The sequence below is a fragment of the Physeter macrocephalus genome, chromosome 13, assembly GCF_002837175.3.
Source record: "Physeter macrocephalus isolate SW-GA chromosome 13, ASM283717v5, whole genome shotgun sequence".
Classification (NCBI taxonomy): Eukaryota; Metazoa; Chordata; class Mammalia; order Artiodactyla; family Physeteridae; genus Physeter; species Physeter macrocephalus.
Window position 1 is genome coordinate 8,361,152 of NC_041226.1, and position 27,888 is coordinate 8,389,039.

Here is a 27,888-nt window from a genome sequence, read left to right on the forward strand (position 1 = left end):
GTCAGAATGGCCATCATCAAAAAATCTACAAACAATAAATGCTGGAGAGGGTGTGGAGAAAAGGGAACCCTCTTGCACTGTTGGTGGGAATGTCAATTGATACAGTCACTATGGAGAACAGTATGGAGGTTCCTTAAAAAACTACAAATAGAACTACCATATGACCCAGCAATCCCACTACCGGGTATGTACCCTGAGAAAACCATAATTTAAAAAGAGTCATGTACCACAGTGTTCACTGCAGCACTATTTACAATAGCCAGGTCATGGAAGCAATTACAATGCTCTCCCTTCCCCCAGTCCTCCTGTGTTGGATGTCTTCTGTCTACAGGTGTGACAGCATTACCTTGATTCTTACAAAAGCCCTAAATTCATGGATTCACGGAATCCATGAATTTGCCTTTAAAAAAGAAAAAAGTTATGACTCTCAATATACAAAAAAGTCAACTTTGGCAGAATTTCCAAAAAGTTTCTTTTTTACTGTAGTAAGAACAATAACATGAAATCTAAACTCTGGACAGATTTGTAAGCGCACAAATAGGTACCATGTTTATCTCTTGGGCTTATACACCTTGCATAACTGAAACCTTATACCCGTTGAATTACATCTCCCCATTTCTCCCTCCCCAGCCCCTGGCAAGCACCAATCTACTCTCTGTTTGTGAGCGTGACTATTTTATCGATAGATGCCTCATAAATGGAATCATGTAGTATTTGTCCTTCTGTGTCTGGCTTCTTTCCCTTAGTACAATGTCCTCAAGGTTCATCCTTTTGTTGGAAAGAAATGAACTGCTTTTTTTTTTTTTTTTTTTTTTAAACAGCAAGCAGAAGTGCTCAAATTGATTTATTTGATCTTGAAGCTGCATTTGGAGTACAATATCAATGTTAGGAATGGGGGTGGTAGTATTTTCTCTTTAGAAACACGTTTTTCAAGTTGACAGTCAAGCAGTAAAATTAGGGACCGTCCCTGTTGTAGTTTTCATGTTCTACAGACATGAAAAAAAAAAGTTTGCTAATTTTAATGTAGTCATTTATAATAATCTAGTTTATTGCTTTCTTAACTTTGCATAAGGTTGTGATAATCCTTTCAGATATCTATCAAATGCTTTTATATTTGAATTTTGAGTCAAAGGTCTTTAAAAATGATAAAATCTTCAAAGCCTGTTAGGAGCATTAAAACCAAGCCTCCCCAAACCAGCTCTTAATTTGGATCTGGGATCACTGCAGCCTGAGACCTAAGAGGTATTTTAAGGATGTCCCAGCCGAGTTGCTGTGACAAGCCATTTTTAAACTTGGACCTGCTTGTTTGAAAAGATAGTCTAGACAGCAGGACTTCAGGGGCTCTGATGTCCATTTTGCCTGATGGAAGTCTGCCCAGGTCAGTGGGCTCTGCTTCAAGTTGTGGAAATCTAGTATAGTCACCAGTTGGCCCAGAGAATTATCCAGTAATCGTTTTAGTTTCAGTGACAACGCCACAGTAGCTGCTTCTGACTGCTAATCTTTTTTTACATTTTCTGGTGTGTTTTTCACGTGTATTCTATCATCTGATTTCATGTTGAGAGTTCCTTGCGATGTGGTCATTATTTTTATTCACTTGATATCATAGAGAAAGCTGCCTTTGGTTTGAGACACAAATAGCTTGGCATCTTGTAGACTGAGCCGGGGAGCTGGGGCTCAGGGTTTCTGGCTCCAAATTCCCAATTCTTTCTGCCACAGAGGGCTGTGCTGCACTCTCTGTGGATGTATTATAAATCTAACGCTTGATAAATAGTATTTGATAGCTGTGTTGATGCCCTGCTGTGCTCAGGGTCAGTTCTGATGTGGCCAGAAGCTGTGGCAGGAGGCTTTTTATTTTCAGTAGCAGGAGGGGATCGCCAGGAATTCAAAGCCGCAGGTGATTTAAAATATACATTGAGCTGGGAATTCAGATTCCCATCTTGTCCTAGCATATTACTGCTCTAGTCAAGCAGAATACGTGGACGGGGGGGCTTTATTTTCTTTTTTCTTCTGTATGCACTCTGGTAGAAACACTTGAAGTTACAAAAACCAAATGACAGTGAAGGAAGAAATAAACAGACAAGACTGTATTTATCTGTGAGCAGTTGAGAGCTGGCTACACAGTCAGTGACTTCTCCGGAGGCAGGCTCTCACTGTGTGTGCGCTGCCCTGGGTTCCGAGCGTAGGTGGACCCTAGCCACGGCCCCTACTCCTGGCTCCTCCAGGGACGAGGGTGAGGGATGGAACATTCTGTTTAAGGCTGTAGTCAAGGCAAGGGAACATATACACTGAACTCATTTTTCATACTCTTTTGGAAAAATTGATAATAAAGCCAAGTTCCAAAATTAGAAAAAATGATTTTACATCTTGTAATTTTTTTTTTTTTTTGCCCAACGGTGAAACAAGCGTTTAGATCACTGCTTGTGTCTTGACTCTGATTTAGATGAAATAAAGCAACTTAGGACACAGTTAGCAAAAATATACTCTATCTTTTGGCTTAAGAAAGAAATACATATTGACAGCATTGGAACAGCAGTGCTGGCTGACATGCAAGCAGTTGGTAGGGTTTTAAAGAAACTTTGAAGGTATTACATAAAGTGATGAACTGCCACAGCATGTGAAGTTATGTTTAAGCAAGGAAAAGGATCTCTGGAGTTGAACGTTCCACCTGATCACTTCCTCTTGGCTTTTGTGTTTTTCCTTGTGTGACGTGAGCTGTCAGTGAATGTTACGAATTTTCTCTGTGTCCTTCTGCCACGCGGTTCCCACGCGGGTCTCAAATACCACGTGGCGGCCACCGTTTCTGTTCGCGGTGGGTTGAGGTGTTTCTCCTCCTGCAGTCTCCCTCTCATTAAATAGGTTAAATTGCCATTTGCTCAGCCTTGAGTTCCTTTTAAAATAAACACTGACTCCTTTCAGAATAAAAAAACCTCTGTTTGCTATCTTCACTGTAGTGCTCTTCCCTCTAGGTCTGAACACACTTACTCTGAAGAGTGTGTGGTAGCCGTGTTCCCTCTGGAAGGTACCACGGCGCAGTCTGCTCATTGAAAACATGAGGGTTTGAATGAAAACGCAGCCAGCTAGCAGGCCACACCCCGTGTTAGATGAAGCGAGTGCACGAATTATTAAGGAGAGTTTGGTTCTCCCCTGGCTGCTGCGCAGATGACCACGGGCCAGACTGCCCTGAACTGCTGTGTTAGGTCAGCCAGGAGGGGCGCTGTTCCGTCTTCCAGGTGCCTCATCTCTAAACCCGGGAATCAGAGCACACGCTTGGTGCTGTCGCTAAGTCTCTCCCTGAGAAGAGAAGAGAAACCAGGGCTTTACTTTGTGGTCATACTGAGACAAAAGGTCCGTTTGTTCATTGAAAACAGCAGCCTCCTTAAATCAAAATGATCACGAACGACTGACTGTGGGGTAGATTTTGTACAGGGCTCAAGCGTCGGTTCATTTCCACTTGTACTCAGTTTTGCGCATCAGTTCACTGGGAGTAAAAGTGTGTTCTGTGCCTCGTAGGGAGATGCATCTCCTGCTTCCAAGCTTTAAAGCCACGTGGACGACTTATGCCGTCTGGGCAGAGAGTTTTTTTAAATAGCACAGTTTTTACTTTGCCCCAATTTTAAATTATCTTGTGGCAAACATTCTGGAAGGAGGCATTCACTATTGTTTTATTATGTGGGAGAAAGTATGCTTCTCTGTATTGAAAATGAGATAGTAGATCACATAACTATATTGAAGTATTTTCTCCAAGTTTAATATCTTTAGGAATCTAGTGCCTCAAAACAATATGAAATATATTATAAATAATAGAATGAATTCAATTTAGGAGTCAAACAGTGACAATAAAATAGACCAATGTTTTTAAAGTTTTAAGTAATTTTGAATCAACTCTGGTTGCAAATAGTCTTCACCTGCTGTTGTAGGAGACAACCTTACTTTACAAATGCACAGGTGTTACAGTGATAGGGCGACAGATGATACACTGCTGGATGCTTTTGGTGTTAAGAGTTTCAGAACACGTTAATGTGTTGAAATGGTTTGTCTATTTTCAAATGATTGGTAATGGTGGTACCAGTCTTGTACCAAAGGATGAATCGTTGATAAGAATAAAACCTTCCTTTAAACTAGTTCCAAAAAGAGCCCTTGGCCTTTTGTTGGCATTCTGACAAAACCCAGTCCTCAGTCTGCTATTTATTGAGCACCTACTATGTCCCTGGCCCTGTGTGGGGTGTTGGGCACTGAGTCTAACAGTAATTCTTACCTTTAGTGATATTTCTGTTTCATCTGTTTCAAATGAAAACTGGAAGCAAGTAGTTAGGTGTAGTGAAGAGCTAACTCACACTTGATTTTGATTTTAACTTCATTGAAATTAGAGAATTGAGAAGAAATGCCTGTGCTGTTTATTAAAGCTCTTAGAGCAAACAAAATCTAAAGGCTAAAGGCTGAGGAAAGTGCAAGCAGAATTTGCAGGACCCCGGTGCTGGGACCCAGGGAAATTCTTGGCCTTTCCTCACAGCTTCTTCCCGTTATGCAGTGGAGGACATTTTACCCAAGAGTGCGACCACTAGCGGCTGCAGGCTGTGGGGAGCCTTGTCTGGGTAAGTCCTGCTTATTATATGCAAAGCAAACTGCCACTGCAGGGCCAAGGTTGATTTTTGTTGTGCTGGAATTTGGACAGAGTAAGGATTTCTTTTCTTTTTTTTTCCCCCTCAGCGACCTTATCTATTATTTACTGCATCTTTGTCCATTCTGGTATGGAGAAATCTTTATATCTGCCTTTTTATGATTGCAGAAAAATTGCATTTTAATGTATAAAAATAATACTTAGTGGCTTAAAATACACAATTTGGAGATGACTATAGCAAATGTCCAGAACTCACTGGTCTTTTTCTTTTTTAAAAGCTGGTCAATAATGGCACTATAAAATGGTGCCCTTTTGTATTTTCTGTGTAAGGGCTGTCTGAGTTTCTCTCCCAGTTTGCTGACTAACATAGCTAGACACTTAAATTTGGCATTGCATGGGTAGTTTCTGCATATCATTTATTTTTATTTAGATTGGGATAAAGGGAAAGATAAGTGATCTGATAAAGTCTCAAAATATTAACTGAAGATTTGGTTCATCAGAGTTGAGATTCTTAAATCAACAGAATATAAAATCTAGATATGATGATCTTTTCTATTAAAATAACAACGGAAACCCCTTCTTAAAATTTAGAGATGCAGATAGTAACTTAAAGTACAGAAGAAAATAATTACTGGGATAGTTGGTCAAGTGAATTAATAGCAAACAGTGATCAAGCAGATTTCTGTATGTCAGGTGTGGAGACACCGCTACCTTTGAGCATCTTGCCCTAAAATGCAGAAAACCAGGAGAGTTTCCTGCTGTTTGTGTTCACTGTATTAAAATAATTTATCTGTTCATGATAGAGTTTTAGAATCTGCAACGGTTCTCCATCTTATTTTTCCACATTTCCCGAAAGTGCAGCTCAATAACATCAGCCATCATATGCAGTGATTCTCAGGGGTAGGGTCATGCCCTTTATAGGGTTGGGTGGTCCTGTAAGAATCTTCGGGCAGAGATATGCATAGTTTGGAAAGGTCCCCCCTCCACTGTGAGGGAGGCAAGTTTACATCTCAGCTACAACCACATACAATATTCCAATCCTTAGGAGTAATTATATTTCCGCCCCCCCCAAAAGCATTTAAAAAGTCCAGTTGTGAATTTTAAATGAAGCAGCCTATTGGGAAAAGAGAAAAATTCATTAAAGTTAAAATTAATGTAAACACAACAGTGTAATCAGACTAGAAAATTTATCCTTATATGGAGGCAGTGTATTTATCACCAGCAATGAGAAGTGCTCGGCTCTAGAGTATATGTGAAAATGCCTCAAGAAGAGGCTTTTATTCCTGTGCTGTTGGCATTTCTCGGGGTAGAAAGCAAGCTCTTAGTCTTGAGACACCTGAGGAAGAACAAGTAATGCTTCCCTTCCTTCATAGGTGGTTATCCCGCCTCTTTTGAGATTCCAGGCTTCCTAGATGCCTGTGCCAGTGACGGTCCCCTCTCTCATTTTTTCAGTCCCCATCGTAAAGCAGACTTGGGCGGGGCAGGCAGGTCACATCGAATACTACAGCGATTACGCAGACAGTTCTGTTCCGACGGTGGATCTGGGAATTCCTAATACAGAAAGAGGTGAGTCCTTAGTTCTGACGACTCTTATTCAAAATGTCCATTCTGGGGGATTCCCTGGCGGTCCAGCGGTTTGGACTCTGCACTTTCACTGCCGTGGCCCGGGTTCAATCCCTAGTTGGGGAACTAAGATCCAGCAAGCCGTGCGGCAACCCACCATCCCACCACCAAAAAAAAAGCAAAATGTCCACTCTGTAAATATAGTAAATTAGGATAAAAATGAAATATTTTATCAACAGTATAATTTTTGCCACGTGTAAGCTTCTTTCTTTCCTTCCCTCACATCTTTACCCATGGATGTGGACGGATTCTTGCAGTTTAAGTGCTGCTTTTAGTGCTAACAAAGGTTACAAGTTTTCAGTCGGTCATACTGATATGATTGACGCACATGACAATTATGCATATGACAGTTATGATAGAGTTTAATAATAGATTTCTTTGTACCTTCATAGTTCACTGTGGCCATAATGGGGTGTCCAGAGTTAATTTATCATCTTCCCATACAAAGCATCTCATTTAATTTTAGCCATTTATCCAGCCAGGACTGTTACCCAACTGCTGCATGCCAGCCATTGGTAGACACTGAGGGAAGCAGGAATGAAGCTGACAGTTTCCATCCTCCTGAAGCTTATGGTCTGTTATGGTCTAGGACGCATTTTGCTTGTACTTCTGAGTAGCACTTAACCACATTCTACATGGGCTATATGTAGTTTAAGCTCATATATGTATCCATATATATTAATATTTTAATTAGTAAATTGTTGGAAGTATACCTGCTTTTCTCTTCAGATTGCAGGCTTTCTAATTCAAAACATTTTTTATTTCAAAAAAATGGAAGTAGAAATTTGGCCACCTCACCTTCAGATGCTCTTTGTTCATCTTAATTTTTATCCAGTGTTCCTGCCATGTTTTTTCTGTAGTTTTCTAGTTTCTCCAAACGCTTTTATGGAAAAAAAAAAAAAAAGTAAGTTGGTTATCTTGTTCTATAGAGTAATTTATCTTGATTATTTTATGGTAGTGTTGCTCATAATGGCTTGATTGATAAAAGCACAGTGTAGAGCAGATATGTCATTCCTGTAATCGATTATTCTGACAAGGCTAGTAAACCTATCACTAAGTCTGTCTGTTTTGGAAAAATGATTTTTGTTTGAATTTTTTTTGTTTCTGCTAATCTTGCTTTTTAGACTTTGACTGTAATAATCATTTATCTGTTGATGCATTCCTTACTTGATTTCTTAATTTATTTTTAGCCTGACCTTATTATTGCTCATATTTATATTCTACTTTATCCAAAAGGAATTTGAGGTGGCTTTCAAAAATACATACTATAATGGTTAAAAATACATAAAGAGGTCAAGAATAAGGAAAATAAAGGTTAAATCAAGTGGTTTGTTCTCTATTGTGTCACCAGACACTTTGTTGAAAAGAGGGGCTTATTCTTTTTTATCGACTTGAGTTCTCTTCCCAAGCATTTCATTGCTACCCTGGCCCCAGCATTTTCCATTAAAGCTTCGATATCTGTTGGCATCTAAGGGACTGTGCCTCTGTCTTACTCAGTACTGTATCCTTAGTGCACATCCGAGAACTGGCCATCATGTCTGGCATATTAGAAACTTAATAGCAAATATTTACAAAATAAATAATTGAAGGTGTAATATTGTACTTTTGCACCATTGTTTCCCTAAGGTTGTGATGCTTGAGGTTCTGATATTTCCCTTCAGAATAAGTAGATCTAAGGAAAGATGCCAGGCTCCTGTAATTTCTTCGAGGCTTACAACTTTCGTGTATGCCTGGCGTGAAGATACTAGTCCTACCTGTACTTGACCTTGTGTAATTCCCCTCACCTCTCTAGGTCTTCAGTCCCTCATGTGTGAAATGAATGACTTTGACTTCATGATCTCTAATGTTCTTCCTGGTTCACTATGTCTATGGAAATTAGAAAAGGATAATTTTTAAAATTTCAAATTCTTAAGGTGTATGTCAATGTTTACACTTTTACTTACAACACTTTAAACTTAAAATAATGTTTCCAAATGAATTATATATATTTTAAGGAAAATAATGCATTTTAAGTTTTCTTCTCACCCTTCCTAGGTCATTGTGGAAAGACATTTGCCATTTTGGAAAGATTTTTGAATCACAGCTACGACAAAATAGCATGGTTAGTCATTGTGGATGATGACACATTAATAAGGTAAGGAGTCATTCCTGTCCTAGGGTGGCTTTAAATTCTACATATATTCATAGTCAGAAACTGTGATGGGTACTTCTGCTGCCGGCCAAGATGGAGTAACAGGGACTGGATTTACCCTCCCATCTGAAAGAACCCCCACAAAAGGACACGATATATGAAATAAGTGTTTTTAAGACACTGATATTAGGCAACAAACGACAGTCATCCATGAGACACATGAAGCAAATGCGGTGAGTCCCGTGACTGCCCCAGCTAACTGTCGTGGAGAGTTTCCATGTCCCTGCTCAGGGAGGGGAACCCAGGAGGAATCCAGCTGAGCCCTTGAGTTGAAGTGATGCTGCTGAGAGTCTGGGGAGACCAAGGCCGTTAAAGTTTGCAGGACAGAGCACTGGAAAGGAGAGAGCTGCACAGGAAGAGAACACTGCAGATCTGTGGAGGGGCCCCTTAAGTATTCAGCAGAGTTTAGTCAGTGCATATGTATGAGGAAACTCCCGGAGGCTGGAGAAAGAACCAACCAGAGTGATTAGAAGGAGTGGTGCCCACCACTCTCAGAGGGCTGAGTGTGGTACCTCTTCCCACCAGCCAGACTGGAAAACCCTTGATTCCCAGGTATTGGGTAGAGTTTGTAGAAGGGTCTTGGTTTAATAGTGGGAAATAGCTAACCCTAGACTAAGCAGTGCTTTGGTCGCGCCTAACAAATACTAAAGCAAGACCCCCAAAGACAAAACTGTTTCTCAGTAACTGGCCTGCATCCAAGAACAAAGGTCAAGAATATTTATAGAAACACAAAACATCTAGCACCCGACAAAGTAAAATTCACAATGTCTGTGTTTGAAATGGAGGAAGCAATGAAATCTAACACATGTATAATTGGAGTCCCTGATGGACGAAAATCAAAAGAACAGAAATAATATGTAAATTACCAGAAATAAAAGAAGACCTTAATTTATATCTTGAAAGGGCCTAGTAGGTCCCAGGGAAAACTGACCTGGGATCATCAGCTTCTTCACATATCCTAGTAAAACTGCTAGATTTTGATCATAAAGTCCTCTGAGTCTCTAGGCAAAATGATGAAATAATCTAAAGACAAGAAGATTAGACTGGTGTCAGACTTCTCAAAATAACATAAGAAATACGGTAACAGTGGAGGAACATTTTCAACAAAGAAATTGTGACTCACGGATTTTATACGCAGTTAAGATGTTCTTCAGTATTGAGGCTACGGAAAAGGTTCTCAGTACATAAACTCAGGGAATAGTGTACACACATGCCCTTCCTAAGGAATATATTGATATTAGGGAAAGAAGTTCATGCAACTAAGATGAAATTTGGGTAAAACGACTGATGGTGAGCATTTCATGTATTTAACTGTAGAACTAAAAGCACAACGGGTGGGGACATGGGTAAATAACAGTATGTAAATGTTATATGTTCTGACAAAGTAGAAAGTCTGCAACTTAAAAAAAAAAAAAAGAAGGAAAAAGGACAGTGGGATAAGATCACGGCCTATTGTACAGGTAATGGATGGAATTCAAAGGATACCGATGTAAAACTGACAGACCAAGTAAGAAAAAAAAGCATGGTAAGACATGAAAAGTTAAATAGAAGATAAATACCAGGAAAAGAAAACTTTCTTAATATCCAGAATGTTAGTAGATAAAGAAACACAGTACATATAGTATAATATGTATAATAATTCAAACCAAAAATAATTTTAGTGTTGAAATCAAACATCAGTCATATCACAAAATGTGAGTGGGTTTTACTCCCCTAATAAAAGAACAGACTTTTCACAATGGCTCATAAAACAAACCCCAACTCTATGCTTTATATGAAAGATACATAATCATTCAAAAAGTCTAACAATAAAGGGATGGATAAGGTTTGCCAAGTCAATGGGAACAATAAAGATAAAAAATTCAATTCCCAACTCAACCAGTTAGGAAAAGAATCACAAAGTCAACCCCCCAAAAACAAGGAAGAAAATAATAAGGAAGATAAATGCAGAAATAATGAGGTAGAGGTCAAAAAAGCAGAGGATCAAACTAATGAACCAAAATTTTGGTTCCTTTAAAAAAAAAAAAAGAAATCAAATTGTATTGAGTGATTTCCAGAAGATAGCATTACATGGAAAAAGCCAAGTGCACAAGAATGTATTTAGTTTGCTTCCCTGTATGGAAGAAAGAAGGGGAAATAAAACATACCCATGTAGACTTACCTGTACAAAAAACAAATGGACAGATAAGACAGAAAACCATGAAGTAGTTTCCAAACAGGGGTGGATGGGAGGATTGGGTAGATGGAGTGGGGGATGTGTGTGACCCTTTGCTGAGTTTATCTCTTAGTTTAGTTTTGACTTTGGGAAGCATGCTAATATTTTACCTATTGAAAAATAAAATAAATCTGTAAGGACGAGAAAAATCAACAAGGATGAGGAGAAAGCTGAAACAAATGAACCCAACTGCATTTCAAATGAAAACATAATCACACTAAAGGGAAAGTATAACTTTTAAATGCAAATACTGCTGAAGACAGGATTTAGAGACACACCTTCAGTCAGGGGTGGGGGGGGGTGATGTCAGACAACTCCTGAGTTTTCAGTCGCCATGTGGGTGAAGCAACTCTGAAGGCATTTTAGGTACACTGTAGGGCTGGGTAGGTGAGTAAGTGGTAACAGGGTTGGTTGGGAACCGTGGTGCTCACTGTGGGAGGATATGGGACAGGCCAGGTCAAGGAAGAGGCCTAAGCTAGGGCTGGAAGATTGGACGTGGAGAAATCTGCAAGAATTCATAATTTCTGTGAGACTCATGATTTCTAAAGCGTGTGTGTGCGTGCACGCACACATACATCTTCCTAGTTCTTCCCACCACAGAAGACCAGAAGCAAAGATACCCCAGTAGCCCTGAGCAACTAATGACCAGAACTAATATTGCTACTTTCCTACTAAAAGGAACCAGTCTCAGAGAAATCACTGATTTTTAAGGCTGAGGCAAGGAAGATACAAGAAGATATTTGGAACATTCTTTTTTATACCAGAGAGTAAGGAAGTGCTTAGAAAAATAAGAAAGAAAAGTGCATGTGGGGCTTCCCTGGTGGCGCAGTGGTTGCGCGTCCGCCTGCCGATGCAGGGGAACCGGGTTCGCGCCGCTGTCCGGGAGGATCCCACATTCCGCGGAGCTGCTGGGCCCGTGAGCCATGGCCGCTGAGCCTGCGCGTCCGGAGCCTCTGCTCCGCGACGGGAGAGGCCACAACAGAGGGAGGCCCGCGTATCGGGAGAAAAAAAAAAGTGCATGTCAAGAGGACACAGAAGTGAGCTTGGAAAGGTTCTCTTTGGCAGAATCTGGGAAAAGAGCATCAGTATGATTAAGGACGGTAATGGATTATCAACCATTAAAATCAGGAATCAGGGAGTTCATGCTTAAAATAAAGAAATAAATAGATAAGTAAGTAAATGAGGCAGATCAGGCACCATAACAAAATATCACAGACTGGGTGGCTTAAACAACACAAATTTATTTCTCACAGTTCTGGAGGCTGGAGAAGTCCAAGATCAAGGTGCTGGCATGGGAGGTTTCTGAGGCATCTTCTCCCGGTGTGAAGGCGGCCGCCGGCCTGGTGTGTGCTCACGGGACCTCTTCTCTGTGTGCCATGGAGAGAGCGCTCTCTGGCGTCTCTTCTTATAAAGACACTAATTCTGTCACGTCAGGGTCCTACCGTTATGACCTCATTTAACCTTAATTACCTCCTTATAGACCCCATCTCCAAATACAGTCACATCCCGGATTAAGGCTTCAATATATGAATATTTTGGTTGGGGGCATAATTCAGTCCGTAACAGGTGGGCTCCAGCTAGCAGGATAACGAGGAGTTCTGACTGATAAATGTGGAGTGATGATGGAGCTGGAAAAGTCCTCTCTTTGTAACCATCATAGTAAAGATGGATTCAGGCAGGAATCATTAACGGATGCTAAACTCGGGGTGAATTTTAATGAGGACCAGGATATTTGCTGGTTGTTAAAGTGTCTGCCTGGAGACTGAGAAATAGCAAAGGGAAAATTGTAAGTGTCCAGGGAAGACACCAGGCAGCACCGTGTGATCAGAATAGATACTCCCATTGGAGGACAGGTGGACACCACATGCCAGACAACATCACTTATATAATACTGCACCTGGGAGTGCGTAACCTTGCCTTTATTATGAGGAAACATCAGACGAACCCAAGATGAGGATCAATCTATTAAAAAGGGGTGTGTGGGCATTTATTATTTTAAAATGCCAATGTCATGAAAGACAAAAAGCTGAGGAACTGTTCCAGATTAAAGGAGAATAAAGTGAATAATAAATAAATGCAGTAAAGGATCCTGGGCTCCATCCTGTATTGGAGGGAAGAATTGCTATAAAGAATGTTATTGGGTCAATCGATAAAACTGGAAAATGGGTGTTAGCTTAGATACAAGCACTGTGTCACTATTCATAGTTCTGGATTATAATCGAGGCTGCTGTGAACCTTTGTGTACGTGTCTTCGTATAGTCATCTGCTTTCATTTATCTCGGCGAAATACTGAGGAGCAGAATGTTTGGGACATATAATAGGTGTGTTAACTTTTTAAGAAACTTGTGTCAGTGGTAGTTTCTGAGGTGGCTGACTTTCACTGTTCTTAGAATATACACATTGGTGTGTTTGGGGAGAAGGGGCATAATACAGATATGTGTGTGTGTATACGTGTGTGTGTGTATATATATACACAGAGAAATTGAGTGACAATGATAAAACACTAAAGTTGTATTAATACAATTTTGATTGCACTTGAACATTTCCATACTGTTTCTATTCATTTCTGTGCCTCAGGTTGCCTGAAATGGTGACAGATTGTTAAATGAAGTTCTTTTCCTGGTTCGGTAGCCAATTCCCTTGGATTGAACTGGAGATCTGCCTGCTTTAGCCACATTTCCAGTTTTTACCAAATATGAAGTATGCAGTAGTTGTCAGGCTCAGTTTATGCTTCTTCAGCTTTAATATGATCTTGCAAATACGGAAACGGTTAATGTTACTGGGAAAAGAAACCCAGATGAGATGTTAAATCCCAGTTATTTTAACCTCAGAAATTGAGGGTTTATGGTTTAATTGATAATTTTACAATATGCAGGAAGAAGGGAAATACTTCTCATTTCTTCACGCATTTGCTAGAAGGGGCTTTGAGCTTTTAGGGAGCTTTTTACCAAGCAAAGGCTGCGATTCCCTTAGAGATCTTCGTCTCTCCATGACGGGATGGTGATTTACTAGGTGTCCACACCCTTCCTTGCTTTCCCCTGCAGAGGTATTTATTAGATGACTTCTTGAATACTGATTCCAAACTGGGAGCCTAGAATGTTTAACTTCTGTGTCAAAAATAGGGTAGTTTTCAAACACTTTCTGACCACTTGGAAACTGTCACCATTATCAGAGCCCTTGACCTTTAGGCAGATATAAACCTGATCAGTCAACTTGTAGACTCTGAGCACCACACTTATAAGAGATTTTTTTTCATACATCAAATTTTTTTTCTTCTCTTTCAGCGTCAGCTTGATTAGCGGGGTGTAAGATGCATAAGCACAGATGGAAAGACGGCCCTTCCTGTACATCTCAAAGACAGGAAAACTGGGACTGCAGAGCAGCAGTGTTCTAGATGTTAATGTTGCTCTTGAGAAAAGAATTCACGATTAATAATTGAGAGAAATGCTTGATCTATCGAGCTCTTAGAGAGGCATGCTGCCCGTGAATCACAGGCTTGAGAAACATGGAAATTTACTTCACGCATAAAAAATATTTAATCCAAAGTCGGCCACGGAAAAACTTTTTTCAGGGCACGCTGATTAATATCATGAGGGAAGCTAGGATTTGGTGTGTATGACCTGAAAAGCTCTAAATTAGAAGAAACAGTAGAAGGACTTTACAAGGTATTTGTAAGTGACAGAAGTTCTTAAAACGTGGGAAAACTAGCCTTAACATCAACCTTTGTCTCCACTTAAAAAAAAATATTTATAGATTTTATTTTCCTATGAAATCTTTTTTTCTCATCCTTACAGCAGCCATAGCTGCTGGCATTCTTCTGAGGAGCTCATGGATATTCTCAAGGCCCTTTGCAGGACACATGACAGAGAAGCATAGGGGCCAGAGGTATAAACAAATAGACACAAAAGAGTGTAGGTTAGGGCAGCCTCATTTGAGAGCATAAGCACAGTGACGCATCATAATCGGAAGGTTTCCCGGAAAGCTTTGCTGCTCACACATTCTCTTCCCTACCTGCTAGCTACCTGCCTGACATGGACCTCATCTATACTTCAGAAGTTCCTTTTTTAGCCATGAAGAATTTTTTAAAATACCAAGTACACCTGAAAAGGTGTGATGATTAGCTCACGCTCAGTGGGGAGCAGGGCTGGTAGAAGTGAGCTAGGACACCTGCCACCCTGCCCACCCACACGAGGCAGCCACGCCCGGCAGGGGCTTGGTAAAACTGGGGAGGAGGCCCTTGTTTCTCAGTTTCTCTCCCGTTTCCAGTAATGCACAGTGTTCAATTTTTTTTTTCTTTTTTAAAAAAATCTTTCTTCTGTAAGTCTGTTGAATTTCATCTCTAGATGACTTCCATATAGTATCGCATAATATAACCAGTGGGCTGTAAGAACCATGAAGTATTTACTCTGAAAACACATTTGAATTAAGTGATTATCTCTTCTGTTCCCTCGGGAATCTTAGCATCTCCAGGCTCCAGCACCTGCTGAGTTGTTACGATGCCAGTGGACCCGTGTTCCTGGGAGAGCGTTACGGCTACGGCCTGGGCACCGGCGGCTACAGCTACGTCACAGGAGGAGGAGGGTAACTATGAACGTGGCTTTCTGCAGACACTCACGACATTACACTTCCGTTTCCAGCGTGCAGAGGTGGGTCTGTGGCCACGGGATCTGTACTGATACGCAAGGGCTCTGTCAGTGGGAGCTGCTACTATAATAGGAAAGTGAACATTAAAAAGAACCCACAGTGAAGACCATTTTACTCCTTGAAGAGACCGTATATAAATGTATTTCAGGGAACTTGGTAGAAATGTCCCTTTAGTCGTGAGTGCTTCTAGGCAGCCAGTTAGTTTTGATAGTCTAAATGCAGAAAATTTTGGATATAGATTTTAATTTCAGAAAATAAGTCATTAGACTTTTTAATTACCCGGCGCTTATAAATGACATTTGGGAAAAGAGTGGTGTAGAAGTTTAGACGTAAGCAATTAAGTGATACTTGTTTGGGATTTATAGGGTTTAAATAACAGTTAAAATCAGTGCTTTTAAATAAGCATCTGCCTAATCTCTTATGGGGAAAGATTTTTGATTCATGTAAGTAAATCAATTGAGCAGTTAGTCTGTTCTGTTATTTCTATAGTCTTTGCTATTGGGGTATCTAGGGAGAATCTTGTTATCCACTATAGTAATTTAAATTTATTCAGCAGGTTTTTGTTGAATGTCCACTATGTGCTGAGCAACATTCTAGGCACTGGATTATAGACTTCTGAAGGCTAGGACTTTATATTCTTACTTTGCGATCTCCTAGATTAGAACCATTCCTGCTGTAGGACTACGACTGCGGGGTCATATTCCAGGTGTTCTGGTTTGCTCTGGCCCGTTCAGTGGTGACTGCAACATTGGTACGGAGGTGACCCTTTCCTAGTGATGACCAGGCCTGGACAGGAGTACTGATCTTTGTTGATCCATTGCTAAGGTTGATCCTCCATTAGCAATAGGAGACAGAGGTCCACAGAGGCCTTTGAGAAGACACTAAAGCGTAAAGCCAAGGCGTACTGAGCTCATCCTCATTAAAAAAAAAAGGCTCCAGCTCTTTGCAGGCTTATGGTGATGCATTAGTTTCCTGGGTGACGTGCTGGTGCCCATTAAGCCAGAGCTTTCCCCTTTTGTAAAGGGCCCTGTTCTTTGTACCAGGGGTTATATATTTTGTAGCAGGAAGGTGTTAACACTTCGAACCCGGAAGGAACCACCACAGCCTCCTGGTCTCCCTGCTCTCCGTCCTCCTCCGTTCCGTGCTGTCCTCCGCGCCGTAGTCGCACAGATTCTCTGAAAGCACCTGGTCCTCTCGCTCCCCTGCTCGGGGGCCTGTCCTGCTTCCCACTGATTCTAGCGCGAACTCTTTCCTACTTTGGTCGTCTGACTAGGAGAGAATCGTTCACATTTCAACCAGCGTCACGTTGATCCGGATCAGGCCTCAATTTTAGCCACCTCTTGTTGGCCGAATTCCCAGCCTGCCGGGGGCTCCTGAGGCCGTGGAGCCAGAGTCTCTAGCGGGTCTTTCCTTCCGCCTTCCCGCCCCCAGACCCGCTTTGCCCGCTCACTGCTCCCCCGGGAAGGGCTCCTCCCTGGAAGCACCTACGCTTCATGTCATCCATGTCTTCAACCGTTCCATAGGTTAATGTGATTTTTATTTTATTTGGATTTTTCTTTGCGTTACCAGGGGAGTGAAAGTCTTTCACATCCTTTTATAACCTCTCGTTGCCGTTAGAATGTAAGTCCAAATTCCTCACTGAGGCTTACCAGGCCTCTTGTGATCTTGGCAGATGCTGTTTTACCTTCTTAGCCTCATTTATCTGTACCCTCATCTTAAAAGAATTTGTGCTGAACCTGTTGCAGTTCCTCAGAGGCACTATTTTTTTTAACTCCTCTGCTCAGATATGGCGTCTGCTGCTCTGTACACAGCACTGCCCCTCACCCCAACCTTCTGGCTGTCACCTGGCCAATCCTCCTCCTTCACTTGGACTTGATAGCGCTATCAGTTACTTATTCCTGGAAGCCTTCAGCCTAGTCCAGCCCCTGAAATCTGGGTTTGATGCCTTTCTAATATACTTTCATAGCATATTATACAAACCATTATCATTTAATTGCCTATTTACTGTTCTGTTTCCCACCCAGATTATGAATTATTTGAAGGCAGCACCTGACTCTCATTTCCCATTCCATTCCCCCTTCCTAGCACGGGGACTCATTTTTTACAGGATACAAGGGATAAATGAATGAATAGATGCATGAACACTGGCACTAATCTTTACATAACTAACATCGACCAGTGTAATATTCTGTTCTTAGTAGCACTTTACAAAGATGCAGAAACATTCTTCGTGAGATTGTCTTATATCTACCATTGATAAAAGCCGCAGACATAATAGTTTCTCTAATATTACAAGAGATTTTTCTGGTGATCTGGCTTAAGAATCAGCTTTTTTTTAATCAGCAAGTCAGGATCAACTAACGGATGGTAAAACCAATTAATGGATCATACCATCATTTAAAAATAGTGAAATTCAGAATGGAATAGAATAACAGATATATCATGTACATCACATGTAGTAAGAGTATTATTGTTACGTGATTTTTTCCAGTTTTTATACACATACACAAAACATAAATGGTTGCCATATGAACTGTGTTTCTTGTTTTCTCACTGTGTTATAGTCAAATAAGTTTTTGAAAACCATTGCCTTCAATCACCCCTCTTAAGCCCCACTTATCAGAGCTAACCCAGGAGTGTGGACTCCAGGGATTTATGTGTAGGTACTCCGTATTGTTTGGAAAATGAGACCTTTGTACTATTTGAATCCAAGTGTCCGTTTTCCGCTTTGTTGCTTACTTCTTGAAAGTTTGGGTATTTGGAGGCAATTAGTTCAATAACTATTTTCTTTTTTGAAAATACTTCCTTACATATATTTGGGTAGGAAGCTATGGTCAGGATGAAGAGGCCCTGGCAGTGTTGCCCAAAGAGACAGCCGTGACCTGTGTTCATCTGCTAGGAGTCCAGGGGGACAGGCCCATTTCTGACGATGCAGTTTATCTTCCGTACGTGCTCCGTGTTTGTCTGTTTGTTCTTGATTTGCAGGTATTCCCTTGGACGAATCCCTGCCTCTCATTTCAGTTTTTCTTATTTTTAAAATTAGTATATTGTATATTAAAGGAAGTCATATTATTAGTCTTACAGCCTTTCAACATGTTTTTTATTAACATTCTTTTAATTTTTTAAAAATTGATGTAGAGTTGATTTACAGTGTTGTGCTAATTTCTGCTGTACAGCAAAGTGACTCAGCTGTACACATATATACATTCTTTTTTTATATCCTTTTCCATTATGGTTTATCCCAGGAGACTGGATATATAGTTCCTATGCTATACAGGAGGACCTCGCTGTTTAGCCATTCTAAATGTAAGAGTTTGCATCTGCTAATCCCAAACTCCCAGTCCATCCCTCTCCCTCCCCCTGCCCCCTTGGCAAACACAAGTCTATTCTCTATGTCTGTGAGTCTGTTTCTGTTTTGTAGATAGGTTCATTTGTTCCATATTTTAGATTCCACATATAAGTGATATCATACGGTATTTGTCTTTCTTTTTCTGACTTCACTTAGTATGATAATCTCTAGTTGCATTCATGTTGCTGCAAATGGCATTATTTTGGTTTTTTTTATGGCTGAGTGTAGTATTCCTTTGTATATATGTACCACATCTTCTTTATCCATTCATCTGTCGATGGACATTTTAGTTGTTTCCATGTCTTGGCTATTGTGAATAGTGCTGCTATGAACATAGGGGTGCATGTATCTTTTTGAATTATAGTTTTGTCTGGGTATATGCCCAGGAGTAGGACTGCTGAGTCATATGGTAACTCTATTTTTAGGTTTCTGAGGAACCTCCATACTGCTTTCCATAGTGGCTACACCAACTTACATTCACACCAACAGTGTAAGAGAGTTCCCTTTTCTCCACACCCTCTCCAGCATGTTATTTGTAGACTTTTTAATGATGGCCATTCTGACCAGTGTGAGGTGGTACCTTGTTGTAGTTTTGATTTGCATTTCTCTAATAATTAGTGATGTTGAGCATGTTCTCCTGTGCCTACTGGCCATCTGTATGTCTTCTTCGGAGAAATGTCTATTAAGGTCTTCTGCCCATTTTTCGATTGGGTTGTTTTTTTGTTGTTGAGTTGTGTGAGCTGTTTGTATATTTTGGAGATCAAGCCCTTGTCGGTTGCGTCATTTGCGAATATTTTCTCCCATTCCGTAGGTTGTCTTTTCATTTTTTTTATGGTTTCCTTTGTTGTGCAAAAGCTTGTAAGTTTGATTAGGTCTCATTTGTTTATTTTTGCTTTTATTTCTATTGCCTTGGGAGACTGACCTAAGAAAACACTGGTGCGATTTATGTCAGAGAATATTTTGCCTATGTTTTCTTCTAGGAGTTTTATGGTGTCATGTCTTATGTTTTAAGTCTTTAAGCCATTTTGAGGTTTTTGTGGGGTTTTTTTTGTGCATGGTGTGAGGGTGTGTTCTAATAACTTCATTGATTTACATGCAGCTGTCCAACTTTCCCAGCACCACTTGCTGAAGAGACTGGGAAACACATTTTCATATGTTTTTCCCATTTTATATTCTTGTCTCCTTTGTTGAAGATTGACTGTAGGTGTGTGGGTTTATTTCTGGGCTCTCTATTCTGTTCCATTGATCCGTATGTCTGTTTTTGTACCAATACCACACTGTTTTGATTACTGTAGCTTTGTAGTATTGTCTGAAGCCTGGGAGAGTTATATCTCCTGGTTTGTTTTTTTCCCCCTCAGGATTGCTTTGGCAATTCTGGTATTTTTCTTTTTTTTTTTTCTTTTTTTGGTTTTATGTAAATTTTTGGATTATTTGTTCTAGGTCTGTGAAAAATGTCATGGGTAATTTGATAGGGATTGCATTAAATCTGTTGATTGCTTTGGGTAGTAGTGCCATTTTAACAATATTATTTTTTCCAATCCAAGAGCATGGGATATCTTTCCATTTCTTTGAATCCTCTTTAATTTCCTTTATTAATGTTTTATAATTCTCAGCATATAAGTCTTTCACCTTCTTGGTCAGGTTTATTCCCAGGTATTTTATTTTTTTGGTGTGATTTTATTTATTTATTTATTTTTGTGGTATGCGGGCCTTCCTCCGCCGCGGCCTCTCCCGTTGCGGAGGACAGGCTCCGGACGCGCAGGCCCAGCGGCCATGGCCCACGGGCCCAGCCGCTCCGCGGCACGTGGGATCCTCCCAGACCGGGGCGCGAACCCGGCCCCCCTGCATCGGCAGGCGGACACGCAACCGCCGCGCCACCAGGGAAGCCCTGGTGTGATTTTAAAAGGTATTGTTTTTTGTTTTACATTCCCTTCCTGATATTTCATTGTTAGTGTAAAGAAATGCAACCAATTTCTGAATGTTAATCTTGTATCCTGCTACTTTGCTGAATTCATTTATTAGATCTAGCCGTATTTGTGTGGCGTCCTTAGGGTTTTCTATATATGGTATCATGTCCTTTGCATATAGTGACAATTTTACCTCTTCCCTTCCAATTTGGATACCTTTTATTTCTTCTTGTCTGATAGCTGTGGCTGGGACTTCCGATATTATGTTGAATAGAAGTGGTAAGAGTGGACATCCTTGTCTTGTTCCAGATTTTAGCAGGAAGGCTTTCAGCTTTTCACTGTTGAGTATTATATTGGCTGTGGGTTTGTCAAAAATGGCTTTTATTATGTTGAGATATGTTCCCTTTATACCCACTTTGGTAAGAGCTTTTATCATGAATGGATGTTGAATTTTGGCAATTGCTTTTTCTGCATCTAGTGAGATGACCATGTGGTTTTTTACTTTTCTTTTGTTTATGTGGTGTATTACATTGATTAATTTGCATATGTTGAACCATCCTTGTGAACTTGGGATGAATCCCACTTGGTCATGGTGTATGATCTTTTTTATGTGTTGCTGGATTCAGTTTGCTAACATTTTGGTGAGAATTTTTGCATCTATGTTCATCAAAGATACTGGCCTGTAATTTTCTTTTCTAGTGCTGTCTGTCTGGTTTTGGTATCAGGGTGATGGTGGCTTCATAGAATGTCTTTGGGAGTGTTCTCGCCTCTGCAGTCTTTTGGAAGAGTTTGAGAAGGATCAGTATAAGTTATTTGCGTGTTTGGTAGAATTTGCCCGTGACGCTATCTTGTCCTGGACTTTTGTTTGTAGGGAGTATTTTTTTATTTTTTTATTACATATTCTATTTCACTTCTAGTGATCGGTCTGTTCGAATTATCTATTTCTTCTTGATTCAGTTTTGGTGGGCTGTATGTTTCTAGAAAGTTGTCCACTTCTTCTAGGTTGTCAAATTTGTTGGCATATAATTGTTCATGGTATTCCCTTATGGTTTTTTGTATTTCTGTGGTATCGGTTGAGATTTCTCCTTTTTCATTTCTTTTTATTTGGTTTCTGTCTCTTTTCTTCTTGGTGAGCCTGACCAGAGGTTTGTCAATTTTGTTTACCCTTTCAAAGAACCAGCTCTTGGTTTTATTGATCAACATCATTTTAATATTTAAAAGTTGGCAGAACAGACATACTATGCTGTAACTGATAATTTTTGGGGGGGGTGGGCGGTGGGTACAGCAGGCCAAAATGAAAGGCTGTCCTTTTCTTTTTCGGTCTACTGGATGCTGGCAGAAGAGAAGCATTTTTATTCAAATAGGGTTTGAGAGGATGAGATGCCCGCTGTGATTGGGACAATTAGTTACCTATGAAACTTTCCTTGACAGGGCATCAGGCAGACACTTCAAGGCAAATGTCTGTTTATGGTGAACACATGTCCCCTCACACAGGCTCTTTCCTGGGATTGGTCAGTAGAGCAGGAATTTGGCTCAGCACATAGGTGTGAGGCCCTGAGTCACACTGATGGACACTAGATTTTTAAGAGAGAGGCAGTTTATGGTGAGTTTTCAAACTTGCAGTTTTCCCTGTTGTATAGGTCATAAGCACTTTTTTTTTTCTTCTTGTACGGTCATATTTCCTTGTATCACCTTAAATAAAGAGCTTCTTTTTCCTCCTGTTTGGTCATATTCCATCCAGTCTTCTGACATCTCACACGGGCAGGGAGTGTCTTCCGTGTCGCTGCATCACCGGCCGTGGTCACTGGTGTTAGTTATATGGCACTGAACTGAGCCCAGCCGAGCAGGAATCGACCTGTTTGCGTCAGGGATTGTGCTCAAGTGCTCTGTCCTCTTTCCTTCCTGACTAGACTGATTCATAGAACTCTCCCTCCCTGGGGAAGAGCTTTGCAAAGGCAGCTTTGTTCTCACTTGTTGGATCATTAGACTTTTACTAAGGGCTTACTGTATGTGAGACCCTGTATTTGGCTATGGGAATATATGGATAAATTTTAGATAGTTTTGCCTTCAAGAAAGTTGTTGCTTATTGGGAATGAACTTGTGAACCGTGTCAGCCCTATCAGCTATTGGGTTATTCATGATATGAGAAGATCCATTACTACTCTAGGACCAGAAGGGAAAGCAGAAACCAATCTGTATTTTTTAAAAGAGGAGAATTTGTTGCAGGAACTTGGTACAAATGTATTGGAAAGGGCCAGAGGAATAAGAGGGAGCAGGTGGCTTTACCCAGAGCTCAGTAACTATAGGAAGCGCTGTTGCCTCTGAGGCTGAAGGAGCAAAGGGTGCGGGTTGCTGGGGCCGCTGCTACTGTCGGGTTAACAGCACTGCATCTGGGGCAGACCTGGGATGGGCTCCAGGTCACTGCTGCTTTGGGACCATCACCGATGCTCTGCCATCCCATGCTGGCTGTGCTGGAGCCTGTGGCTACCCACGCCGCCCCATCACCTGCCTCTGCCACAGAGACCACCAGAGCCAGAAGCAGATGGCCTCCCCCAGTATTGGGCCCTTTGTCGTCAGGACGAAGCCAGGACCCATCTGGCCAGGGAGTCTGGAAAATATTGTAGAGTTTCTAGCCTCCTGCAGTGCTGGGGAGAGCACAGAAAGGTGGGGATGGCTGAGTTCCACCAGAAAGTACCCAGTGTATCTGGTCAAGCAGCATCTTAGCACTATTTGAGGCAAATCAATCTCTTTCTCCCTCTCTCTCTCTTTTTTCCCCTCTTTCTCGAAATTACCTTAAGGAAGTTTCTGTGGACTGGAATCCCTTGGACGATGCATGTTTTTTTTCAATTAGATTTGATCTCATTGTCAGTCATCACCTGTATTAACTGAGGTACCTAGTATTTCTGGGCCCATCTACCTGCTGGCAATGTTGGTGGATTTTGTTACTGATCTCATCAAGAGTGTGTAAACGTAAGAACTATTCTAATTTTCCAGTGACATACTAGAAAAAGAACAGTGCCAAGTGTTAGTGTATAGGATATATATATAAAGAAATAAAATTGCCTATTAGGTAGGCAAACATATTAAAAGTGCTTTTCCCTTCATAGAAACACAGAAACATTTTCCTCAGAATAACAAATGTAAAACACTGCTGATGTCAACATCTTTATCAGAAATGTGGCTCTGAACTCTGTTTCCTTATTCAGATTACCAGTCATGAGGAGCTAACTGCCTTCTCTGTCTGCTCTGGCTTCCCCCAGGATGGTCTTCAGCAGAGAGGCAATCAGGAGACTTCTTGCCAGCAAGTGTCGCTGCTACAGCAATGATGCTCCAGATGATATGGTCCTGGGGATGTGCTTTAGTGGGTTAGGAGTCCCTGTGACACACAGCCCTCTCTTCCATCAGGTGAGAAAAATGTTTTTATTCCTACCTCAGAGGGAGAGAGGGGGGTTTTCTTCTCACTTGAAGGTACTGCTACTTTCCCTTCACCTATTCTTCTGAAAACAGTCTTAAGAACTGTGTGGACAGGCTCCAGGGGGAAATCCTTAACAGACCGCTTTGTCCAGAGGGTTGATGCTGTACCAGGTACAGCATGAAGATGGAATGCAGAAACATCTAGAAAATGAAATGGTGTTTGACCAGCATCCTTGCATATAGGCTCAGGTAAAAGCTGTTCTTTTTTTTTTCTCTGAGTTAAAAAAAAATTGATGGTATTTAAAAATTATCAGATGCTGTTTAAAAATATACAGGACTGACCTAACGTCCCGCTGGCCACCAAGTGTTTGCAGTTCTACGCTGTCCTCAGTCCTTACACTGTCTATTGGGCTTTCTTTGGTTGCGATTAAACTGACAGGCTAAACTTAATTAAATTTCAGTATAATATCTCAATAAGCATATACTCTGGGGGTTATAGAAGAGATGAGATGATGTTTACCAGAGGTGGTTGGTGCTAATAGTTTCACCATCCTGCAGTGTGGGGTAAGAAGGGAATCCTTTTGCAATCTTTTTAGTAGTTTCTTTTTTGAAGAATTGGGTTAGTGAATATTCTGATCAGTGACTATTCTGATACTGTAAGAATAATAGCAGATATATTTGCACTAAAAATAACCATAGCCCACATTCACTTAATGCTCTCCTTTAAGAAATCCAAAGCTTTTTGAAATTTGAATGCATAGGTATTTGAAGTGCCCTCCCTTACATTGAAAATATAGTCTTCATGCTTTATTTAGTAACCAGTAGCAAGCACTATTATAGCCGTATAGAGAATTGGGCATGACAGAAATAGCACTATAGGAGATCACTTGAACAAGGCAAAGAAAGTGCTTGCATTACCAAGAAAGGCAGAATCCATTTCTGCATTCTTGAAGACTGCAAGGAAAGATAAAGATAAAGATAGACCTTTATCATAAGAAACGTATGAGAAACCTCCCTCCTGGTACTAGTCAGAAGGTACTTTGCCATCTTTTAAAACCTTGAGCCTATGTGTGGTGTTATAGGACTTAGAAAAGCAAGTTATGCTCTCTTACCCTCTCTCTCACAACGTTTCACTCACAGAAAAGAAGGGTAATTAAAACTGTTGGTGTATAAGGGAAATAATTTGTCACTGTTACTATCATAGTCTTAGGGTTTTATTTATTTATTTATTTATTTCTGGCTGAGTTGGGTCTTCGTTGCTGCGCGCGGGCTTTCTCTAGTTGCGGCGAGCAGGGGCTACTCTTTGTTGCCGTGTGCGGGCTTCTCATCACGGTGGCTTTTCTTGTTGAGGAGCACAGGCGCTAGGCCTGTGGGCTTCAGCAGTTGTGGCACATGGGCTTAGCTGCTCCGCAGCATGTGGGATCTTTCCCAGCCAGGGCTCGAACTCGTGTCCCCTGTGTTGGCAGGCGGATTCTCAACCACTGCGCCACCAGGGAAGACCCGGTCTTAGGTTTTTATAGCAGCCTTTTTCACTTAGGGAAGAATAAAATGAATACTAAATGAAATGATAAGGATTATTTTCCTTCTTTCTTTTCTCCTTATGTAAAAGTCCTTTGAAGATAATTTTAAAAAATTTTAAAAATTGTTTCCCATACTTTAAAACTCTTGATTTCTCTAATTCACATAATAAATTTTAAACCTTTCCAAAATGTATCCTCCCCAACAGACACTGCTTTATCTTCTAATTCTTAAGCCTCTTTTAAGAGCGTTTGCTCTGATTTGGACATTACTTTCCATTTGTAATGTTTGAACACTGGTCCAAACAGTGTATTTGTTCATATTGAGAAAGAGATAAAATCTAGGATTCCTGGTAAGTTAGAGCAGGCATTTTCAGATACAAAGTTGCCTGGGCCACATTTCTTCTCCTTTTAGTCAGGGAAGGTTATTGTGAGATCACAGGTTCCGAAGGAAGCCTCAAGGAATGTCTACTATATCCCTCTGTTAAAAACAAAGTGTCTAGAGCATGTGGTTTTCTGCTCTTCCAAAATTATATGCCACTAATGGGTATGGCAGTGTGCAATGGTCAGTGAATTCTCTGCACAAAATTGTCAAAATAACTATTTCAGGAATCTGGAAGTCGACCAAAAAGCACTGAGAAGCATTAATTCCTGAAAAACTACTGTAGTTCTGGGTAAGAGCAACAGAATCTGAGGCCTTTCTGCCTGAAAACCCCCCCCCCACCCTACCCACCTTCCATCCCAGCTTGGTTGGAGAGAGCAGCAGTAGTTTCACCAGTATGGGCCTGGCTGGAAAAAAACAACAGGTTTGCTGTCAGAGGGGGTGGACTTGATTTGTGGGAGAGATGAAAACCCATAGGTATGTCAGCTAAAATTGTCAAATTTGGATAGGAAACAAACAAGAAAAACCTGCATCTTCACTGGCCTGAGGTTGTTGTCTCAGTTACAGTGAAGGGATTATTGGTCAGAAGTTTAATACCTAATACCCTGGAAATAAGAGAGTGCAGTAGGGCTAGAGAAGCCACAGTTATCTGGCCCACTGGGAAACTATGTGCATACACATGGGACAGTGGATGAAAGTAATTACAAGCCAAGGCATGTTTGAAAACCCACTGAAGCTTTGAATGTCCTTTCCAATCCACACACAGATTGAAGCTTTATGGGCTTGAGACGTCTGAGCACAATCTCTGCCTCTATTACAAACTAACTACTAAGTTATTCAGGCACAGGAGTGACTTCTAGAAAGTCATCCTAAAGAATAAAAACAAAACTTGAGAAACTAGCAGCCACACACTCTAGGGAGAAAGATTCCACAGTGTAAGTTCAGGCAAATTAGTTTTTAAAAAAGAGTAGTAAACAGATTTGTGAGTTGCTATAATACATTATTTAAAAATAACCAGTTTCCAGTCAATTACTGTGAAACATGCAAAGAAACACTGAACTCAGGGAAAAAATGTAGTCAACAGCAAGTGGACTCTGATCAACAGAAACAGACTCTGAATGGGACCAGATGTTGGGTTTGACAGACAAAGACTTCAAAGCAGCTAATAAAACTATATTCACAGAATTAAAGGAAACTGTAGTCAAAGGAAAGTATGATTACATTAACTCAACAAATGGCAAGTCTTAATAGAAAAAAACAGAAACTATGATAAAGAACCAAATGAAAATTCTATAGTTATAAAACCCAATAAAAGAAATGAGAAATTATCTAAATGGACATAACAGTAGATTTGAGATGGCAAAAGAAACAGTAAATTTGAAGGCCGATCAATAGAAATTACCTAATACAAAGAACAGAAAAAAGACTGAAGAAAAATGAACACAGCCTCAAAGACAAGTGGTAAAACAAAGTATACCAACATACATTTAATGGGGGTCCTTTTTAAAAAGAGAAGGGAGAAAGAATGGGGACAAAAACAATTTTTTTGAAGAAATACATTTTCTGAAAAATGTAATGAGAAACAATCTATTGATCTGAGAAACTCAACAAGGCCCAAGTAGGATAATCAGGAAAAGAATCACACATGAACATGTTATAGTCAAATCACTGAAAAACAATGACAATGACAAAGGGAAAATCTTAAAAGCAACAAAAAACCTAATGAAAATGGAAATTAAAATGTTACTGGCTGATTTCTCATTAGAAATAAGAGGCTTAATGAAACTTGACCAAAAGACAACCCTCAGAATGGGAGAAAATAGTTGCAAATGAAGCAACTGACAAAGGATTAATCTCAAAAATTTATAAGCAACTTATGCAGCTCAATAACAAAAAAACAACCCAATCCAAAAATGGGCAGAAGACCTAAATAGACATTTCTCCAAAGAAGATATACAGATTGCCAACAAACACATGAAAGGATGCTCAACATCACTAATCATTAGAGAAATGCAAACCAAAACTACA

General features: G+C 40.5%; 1 protein-coding gene across 1 annotated transcript in view; it reads left to right on the plus strand.

Moving 5' to 3' along the window:
- B3GLCT (beta 3-glucosyltransferase) overlaps positions 1-27,888 on the plus strand; it is a 107,590-nt gene that overhangs the window by 71,204 nt on the left and 8,498 nt on the right. Inside the window, exons 11-14 of the mRNA XM_024125824.3 lie at positions 6,071-6,184; positions 8,276-8,375; positions 15,109-15,228; positions 23,808-23,952. Of these exons, the coding sequence (XP_023981592.1) occupies positions 6,071-6,184; positions 8,276-8,375; positions 15,109-15,228; positions 23,808-23,952 (479 nt within the window). The remainder of the gene's footprint in view (positions 1-6,070; positions 6,185-8,275; positions 8,376-15,108; positions 15,229-23,807; positions 23,953-27,888) is intronic.